Source organism: Cicer arietinum, chromosome 1 (genome assembly GCF_000331145.2).
Source record: "Cicer arietinum cultivar CDC Frontier isolate Library 1 chromosome 1, Cicar.CDCFrontier_v2.0, whole genome shotgun sequence".
Taxonomy (NCBI): Eukaryota; Viridiplantae; Streptophyta; class Magnoliopsida; order Fabales; family Fabaceae; genus Cicer; species Cicer arietinum.
Genome location: NC_021160.2, coordinates 50185604 through 50193857, shown reverse-complemented (window position 1 = coordinate 50193857; position 8254 = coordinate 50185604). Strand labels below are relative to the sequence as shown.

The window sequence follows — 8254 nt, the reverse complement described above, 5'->3', positions numbered from 1 at the left end:
TGTTAATCCACTTTTACTTATAAATAGGTAGGAATGGAGTACATCTGAGTTTTGGGGCCTTGTTCATAGGTTGAGATTGACTAAAAATTTGAGCATTGCATATCTTTTTGTGGAAATGGATTTTAATATTGTTGTTGACTAATATGATGATTTATCAAGTGTCTCATATTTTTTGATGTAGGTTGTAGCTATAAGGTATTTCATGTTTATCGGAAAGCAAATCAGTGTGTTGATAATCTGACTAATCTTGATCAAAATGGGAGTTTGAACTCTTTGAATTACCCAAGCCTCCACCTTCTATTCAGCTCATATTAGCTTATAATTGTAGGTGGATAGCTTTCCCTCTTTTGGTTCCTTAGCATTGATCTTTATTTCCACTTTGCATCAACAAAAATAAAGTATAGGATTTTATATAAGTAGTAGACCAATTGGACTTGAAAGGCTCATTTTATCATCAACCTGTAAACGATTTGATGCAAGTATACCAGCGGAACTTGAAAGGTTCGACTGATCATCTAGCTGCACTATGTCTAGAATGATTTAAATGTGACCATTTAGAGGGTTAACATTGCTTCTAAGTAATTTGCTAGTGCAGAAACAGTTGTTTTGTTTTAGGCATCCATCTAAATTAGAACTTTTGTCTACTTTTGCAATGAACTGTCAGAATTACGAATTTAAGGTTGTAAGAAAGTCCTTAAGCCACCTTACACTTGCATGACATGCTTTATTAACTTACATTAATATTGAATAGGATGTCAAGTAGCATTCCTAGTTCACATAACATTAAGAAACAACTGAAAATTCAGGACTAATACAACAACTATTTTGAACAAACTATACATAATATAAAAGCCATAATTGATTAATGTTCTAATTGTTGGATTGACGCAACTCGGGACGAACAAAGTCTGCATCAGGTGGCACAGAAATGTCTAATGTAGGTCTCAGTTCAGCACAAACTTCAATGGCACCATGAACAGGGTCTGTTATGAAGTTGCTGATTAGGTCCCGGTTAATAGGCGCACCATTGTCCACTTCCACAAAGGTCTGCTGGGTAAGGATGTAATCAAATCGTGGAGCCCATTTCCTCGAGCCCAACCTAGCCGTGGTTGAACAGTTATCAACCATGAAGGAAACACCACGAGCATGCATGAAAGGATTCAAAGAATCAACAGACTCAATAACACTCTCGTTAATGATTTCAGAGTAAGAATGACCTTTCCTTCTCAGGATCTCAATCTGGAAATGTTGTAATCACAAATTAAAACAAAAGTTAATTTTATGCTCAAATTATTACCTACCAAAAAAGTTAAAGAAATATCATCCTTTGCCACTAGTAATTGCCTAGTCAGTCCCAAATTTGAAAGTGAACAATACCTGGGCCATCATCAATGCTACAAAGACACCAGCAGTAAAAGGACATAATGGGCCTTGATCACCTGCTGGTCTTGTAGATCGAACACGCTCGCCAACCTTCCACATGCGAGTCTGGTCAATTTTACCCATGGGAAATGCAGGCAGACCCTCTTTCTCCTGCAAAAAGACAAGTACAAATTAAAGGTCGCTGTCATGCTGATTATTATACACAGCAAATAAACATGCCCTTACATAAAAACGACGCCCAGCCAGAACAACACTGCGAATCTCACTGCCACTGGCTACATCCTCATAGCACTCATACAAAATTTCCATGCAGGGATAATACGAAGCACTATAAGCTTTCTCAAATTCCTTTTTCCCATCTTCAGATAAAGCATTGTACACAGCTAGCATGCCCTATCCAAATAAAAAGTGCAAGAGATTATGTCAGAACTCCAGAGTATCACAGAAGCAGCACATGTTTTAGGGTTTTATTGGATGGAGGGTCCATAAGAAAATAATTTTATGCTAGATGATCATGAAAATACAACCTTGGTTGAGATGGTTTTAGATATAATTCCTGTTATACTCTCAACGGTGTTTTTATAAGCCAGATCTTCAGCCATTCCACTTTCAGTATATCTCCTAAATAAGGATTCCACAATTCCATGGACAGCACCAAGTAAAATGCCTAATATTCACAAAAGCAGTAATTACAAATTATGTCTTCAATGACAACAAAAAAACATTGCAGAAATTCCTCACCTCTCTCCCCAAAGATATCGCTCTTATATTCCTGCTCCAAGGTAGTGGCAAAAGTGAATGGAGAACCAAGAGCAACAGACCACCCTAAAGCAACATTAGTAGCTCTTCCATCCACATCCTGGGCACAAAAATAATTACCCCAAGCAAAATAAGTCAACCAGTCAACCAGTCAACATAGGAGCTGGAGACCCACAATAGAAGTAAATTATGGAGAGGATGAGGGGGAGAAAATGATAAATTACTTGGTGGACTGCAAAACTTGAATTAATTCCAGCCCCATTTATCTCTTTGCCTTGGACATACAGCCTCCTCACTGATGGACCCATACCTTTTGGGCAAACAGCAATTACACTAATGTTCTTTGGAAAATCAAGTCCCAACGATTGTAAATGCCCAAGAAGAAATCCATGGGACAGCCCAAGTATGCTGTTTGGCTTCATGTGGGAAAATATTTTTTCATAATTATCTGCCTGCATAATAAATAAAAATATTAGAACTGTTAGAATATTAGAAAATATCTTATAATATCTATTATACTATATTAAAGTATCTAGAGTTATTTCCTAGGATCAACTTATAATCAGAGATATTTTATAATATCTCTCATTATTATTTATTATTATGATTTGTTCGTGATTTAAGATTGAGTCTATGTTTCTCTATAAATAAAGATTAGTATTGAGTCTTTTGTAATCAATATGGCATAAAGTTATTATCAATAATATTCAAACCCTTATTATTTTCTCTCCTCCTTTTCTCTAAAATCCCACAACTTCAACAAGAACTTTCTATATTGGAGATAAGAGTGAGACCAAAAAATTGTTAGAAAACTGCAAAATGGCAACTGAGTCTGTGACATGTTTAGTCACTTGTATTGACAAAAATTTATTTTAATCATATGGTAGTGTTGTAAGCTGGTGTTGGCAAGCTGTAAGTTTATGGTAACAGGGAAAACAGCAGCAACAATAAATTGACGGTATTACAGGCAATTTCCAATGGGTTGTGGAAATAGAAGTGGACAGGATGGTAGAATAGCATTGGTACCAGCAGCAATTACAGCTAAACACTTAATTCCACAAGGAAACAACATCTGGAGACCGATTATAATTTTGCTGAAACTAACCCAGAAATTTTCCAACATATGCATCAAACAATAATTTCGAGAAAATTTGTGATTTTACCATCCACATAGGTAAACTAATAATCAGAAAAATGCATTATTGTTATCGATGCAAATATCATATATCTATCATCACACAGTTTGGTATCACACAAACCACTGATCGAAAGTGTTAGCAACACATAAACAACGAGAGATGAATCAAAATATAAAAACAGACATACTGAACAATATAAGAATTAAAATAAGTTTTGATATTCCAGGATTGATTAACCTGAGCGGAATCAGAAATCAACAGCAACACAAGATCACTGCTCGATACAGTTTCCCATATATCACCTAGAGTCCCATTTTCTTCAGAAAACCCAGCAGCTCTAGCTTCAGCAAAGGAACTAGAACCTTTCCTCAATCCAACCTACAAAAAGACAAAAATGTTTCAACATCATACCACTAAAAAAACAATTACACCATATACACATTACACTATAAAAAATACAGTGACACTTGACCAACCAACAAAACTAGAACCAAAATCACACCTTAACAACAATATCAGACTTTGCTTCAGCAAGTGAGTCCCTTAGATTTTGAGCCTGAGCAGGTCCCTGGTAATTACAGTGCCAAATTAAAAATCATATAAAACATAGAATTTTTTTTACCAACACCAAAAGAAATATTAAGTCATAACATTTTAAAAATTAAAATATATAGTTTTCATTTAATATGTTAAGCATTAATTTCATAGCAATGAAATGAATCACCTGTGATCCCCACCCGATAACACCAATCTGCTTAATCCCTTTGAAAGCATCTGGTAACAAATGGAACAAATCCCTGCCACCTCTCACGATAAACTGCAATTAATTTAAACAATAATTAAAAAAAGTTTAACGTTCATAATCTGGAAAATGCGATAAAGCTTAGTAGAAAATATAGAGAGAGAGTGGTGAAAGAAAACCTCGTCGTGACCGGCGAGGTTGACTTTTTCCTTCTTGAAAAGGGACGTGTCGAAATTTAGTGAGTCCGGGAGTGTTATCGCCGGCGCTGACACCATGCGAGCTGCGAGAGCTGAGCCGGTGCTTCGGCGATGAGTTAGGGTTTTGAAGCCGAGTTTCGGAAACGAAGATTGTAGTGCAAGGTTAGTGTTGGTGAAGCTTCTGGTAGTGATCGGGTTAAGTAGGATTTCAGAGGTGGCGGAGATAGCCGGATAAGATGACGTGGTAGTCGCCATTGCCGGAGGAAGAAGAAGTTGCAGCAAGTATTGGGAAATGAAAGAGAAGCAAATGAGAGTGTGCTAACGTGCGCTATATTATGTGAGAGAAAGTGATCTTTTGAATTTTTGGATTGTATTTTCACCTTTTTAGACCGTCAAGTTACTGGTTTCCCCTTTATTTATATTTTGTTCTGGGAAAAAAGACACGAGAAATAGACCTCAGAGAATGACATAATAAAGGTTGATATATGGAGAAAAATAATTCATGAGAAAGAAAATAAAGGACAAAAACAAGGAAAAAACGAATTCTTTCGGAATATACGCTCGATAGCATTGGAAAGAACAAGAACACCGTGACTAAGAGTAAATGGATTCATATTTAAAATAATTAAGAAACAATTGTTTGAGGTTTATTTTTACTAAAAATGGTACTCTTTCGTTCAAATTATTATAAATTTAATCGAAAATATTAAATGAATTTACTAACAAACTCAAATCACTAATATTAATAGTATAAAACTGTAAAATATTACAAAAGGGATAAAGCCTACAACTATGATATAATTGAAATGTTCATAATACTCATATATTTAGTCTTATAACATTAATGATATAAAAGTTATTGATTGAATTTATATTTGATCGAAGTTAATATCTAAATCTTAACAAAATAACATTGTTATAAGACGGAAAAATAAAACATCGCACTATGACGACAAACAAATGCAACGTTACACTAAGACAACGAAATCACACACACAAAAACATAAAAGTAAAACTAAATGTGTGTAGAAAGCACTTATTCAAATAAAAGAGAGTAAAATTGATCTAAAGATGTGATATTAAAGCAAAATATTGATAATAAATCACTCTTCTTTGGTGAAGAAAGGAAAAGGGGATCAAAGGATGAAGAGAATTATAGTATTACCATTGTAATTTAAAAGTTGGTATCTTCAAAATATCAAAAGAGACATTTTTACTCTATAATCCCTACAATAATGGCGAACGATCATCATAGAAGAAATACGTGGCAAAAGATGAAACACAAAGGGAGGAATTATACATCGAGATTAAGAAAAAACCACTTAGACAAAAGTTTTATAATATAATATACAACGGCAAAATGATATAAAACCAAAATCATAGTGAAAAATCAAGTTGAAGTGGAAGTCTAATTTTAAACTTAGATAAAATTGCAATAAAAAATATAAGATATGAGATTGAAGACTCAAACGTGAAATCAAACAGATAAAATACAATTTATTTCTTATTTGTCTCGGAAGTTGTAAGGAAGAGGACCACCACAAGTAGGATTAAGATAAGCTAGAGAAAAAGAAAACTTTTATGCCATTATTACTATAAGAAGATAAAAAAAATAAAAAAAATTTATTATAGGATAAAAGTTGTGTGAATCTCTAAATGAGTTTGTTCAAATAAAACTGCTAATCTGCTATCTAGCATTTATGTCACCATCATTGACGTGGCTAATGGATTACTATTCTATTGTCAAAGGAAAATGATTGGCATAAGACTAATTAGCTTATTAAAAAAGTGATTAGGTGGCTCTTTAGGCTAAAGGGTGTCATTTAAAATTGGCCTTTGCCTAATTTATAAAACTTAGATTTAATAATTACAAAATATGTGACAAAATCTAAATACATATCCCACAAATCATATAAAGTAAGATATCGACAAAATTACATTAAATTATTGGAGTTCTGTCAATTTTAATATAAAATTGAATATGCACTCAATCTATTAAAAATTGAATTGAATAACAAATGAATACAATTTATAGATATTGGTTCAACTACTTAATAGCTTGAACCATAATAAATTAGCAATTAAATTGTTCAAATAACCAAACTTTAGATGATAATAATTCACAATTGTATCAATTAAATGGTTCGATTAATTAAATTCAAGTTTTAAAATATTAGTATGCGGAAGAGACACGGAAACTCAAATGGTGGCAATTAAGAAAACCAATTTAAAATTATCAAATTGAAAGAGGAAAATTATCAAAAAAGAAAATCAATTTAGATATCACAAGAAATACCTACTACTGCAAAATGCTAATGCAGTTCTATATTTGTGTGAACCTAAAACCATTGAGTTAATGGCAAACAATTAATTAATTTAGACTCATACAAAAGATTCCCTTCACAATGTGCTAAAATATGTAGTACTTGTCATTATTCAGCACCATAAATGAAGCACCACTCGTGAGGGTTGTTTTTATATGTTGCATTGTTTCTATATGGACAAATATATTGTTCAGTTCCAAAAAGGCTAATTTGGTGATATTAATTACGACAAATTTATCAAACAGTTAATTTCAGCACTCTGCATTCGAGAGATAGTTTGACTTAAAGACTGATGTGAGTTTCTATTGGATAGTTCTTTTTTTTTTACCATGTGTTAGTTTATAACGAGAGTAAAGTTTTGAAATATAAATTAAAATCTAATTATGGACCACTAATAAGTTGAGTAGAACTATTCCAGTACTGTTGGACGATCTTCTAGTAAAATTTGTGAATATTTTGATTCTTTTCTTTGTCTATTGATTTTTTTTTTTACAAGGTATGTGAGATGGTTTCATATAAAGATAACGTTAGTATTTTTGCACCATATAGTATTTAAGGAAAGCTAATGATTAGTATTCACATAAATATCATAGGTGACAAATACTTTTTCTACTCAAAAGTATTTCATCGGAAAAATCTTTATTTAAATCTTTAAAATGGTATAGCGAGATTAATGAGAGTCTTAAATATTATTTGAAAATTGCTAAACTATAACCTTTAATACAACATTCTCTTATCAAACATATTCAAATCCAATCCAACATATATAATCTGAATTTGAAATGAAGACAGTTAGGTGATATAAATCATATTATTGGCCAGCTAAAAAAAAAAGCCTTATTGACATCATACTCCTATTTAGAATACTTCATATATTTACAGACCAAAAAAAAAAAAAAAGAATATCTCATTTACAAAATGTCATAAACTTTAAAAATGTATCAACAAAAATAAATATATAAATATGAATTGAAAACGATGAAAATTATTAATCAAAGTTTGACTTTTATAAAATAAAATTTATATGGACAAACAAAGTCTTATTTTATACATTAAAGACTCTTCAAATAATCAAAGGTTGAAACTATTTATAGATAGAGAGAGAAAAGCTTTGAGGATGAGTGTGAATAAGAAAAATCCTTACCAAAACAGAATTTAAAAGTCATTTTTCAATTTTTAACCTATAAAAAATTCAATTATAATTTGTACAAAATTTTTGTAGTAATCAATATTTAATAAATTATTTGAAATTATAATGATAATTCACGACGACTCAACTTTAAAAATAATAAAAACTCTAATGTAAATTAATTTTTTTGTCTAAATATCCTGATGAATTCAACAAAAACAAGAAAAATAAATTAGAATTTATTTATTTTTCTACCAAATTGTCTAATAGAATAATAAAAAAATATAAAAACTAAGCATGAAAGAAAAAAAATTATATTAAAAGAAAGTATTAATTACAATAGAAGTGAGATTCTATTTGTATATAGATTTTAAAGTAATAATTACAACTAACTTCTAATTAATTTAATTAATTTACAACTATCATAAATTAACTTTAATATTATTAAAAATCAAATAATTGTATTGGCCTCTATCTCAAAAATGAAGAGAATCATATTAATTTTTTACTATTGAAAAGCAAATTTATTTGTAGCTTTGATTTGCAACAACTATAAATAACAAATGACTGGTGTATGGCAT

The 8254-nt window shown here is 31.3% G+C and overlaps 1 protein-coding gene across 2 annotated transcripts; it reads right to left on the bottom strand.

The window, feature by feature from the left end:
• Positions 1-694: 694 nt before the first annotated feature.
• On the bottom strand, positions 695-5451 carry LOC101502687 (ketol-acid reductoisomerase, chloroplastic). 2 transcript variants are annotated; one of them, XM_073366306.1, is made up of 11 exons: positions 5386-5451; positions 4203-4648; positions 4006-4098; positions 3784-3849; positions 3519-3659; positions 2367-2594; positions 2125-2242; positions 1911-2050; positions 1609-1776; positions 1378-1533; positions 695-1239 (listed from the first exon to the last, which is right to left on the bottom strand). In XM_073366306.1, the coding sequence occupies exons 2-11, from the start codon at positions 4473-4475 to the stop codon at positions 871-873; spliced, it is 1752 nt and encodes a 583-aa protein (XP_073222407.1). In that variant the 5' UTR covers positions 4476-4648; positions 5386-5451; the 3' UTR covers positions 695-870. The 2 variants fall into 2 exon arrangements, with proteins under 2 accessions (XP_073222407.1, XP_004487165.1); XM_004487108.4 differs by lacking the exon at positions 5386-5451 and having other exon boundaries at positions 4203-4734.
• Positions 5452-8254: the final 2803 nt, after the last annotated feature.

Excerpts from the sequence above, each read along its gene's own strand:
- LOC101502687 (XM_073366306.1), bottom strand. The coding sequence starts at position 4,475 with ATGGCGACTACCACGTCATCTTATCCGGCTATCTCCGCCACCTCTGAA. Across the intron at positions 3,660-3,783 it reads AGTCTGATATTGTTGTTAAG|GTTGGATTGAGGAAAGGTTC; the intron begins GTGTGATTTTGG and ends GTCTTTTTGTAG. Across the intron at positions 2,595-3,518 it reads TGATTTCTGATTCCGCTCAG|GCAGATAATTATGAAAAAAT; the intron begins GTTAATCAATCC and ends TTTATTATGCAG.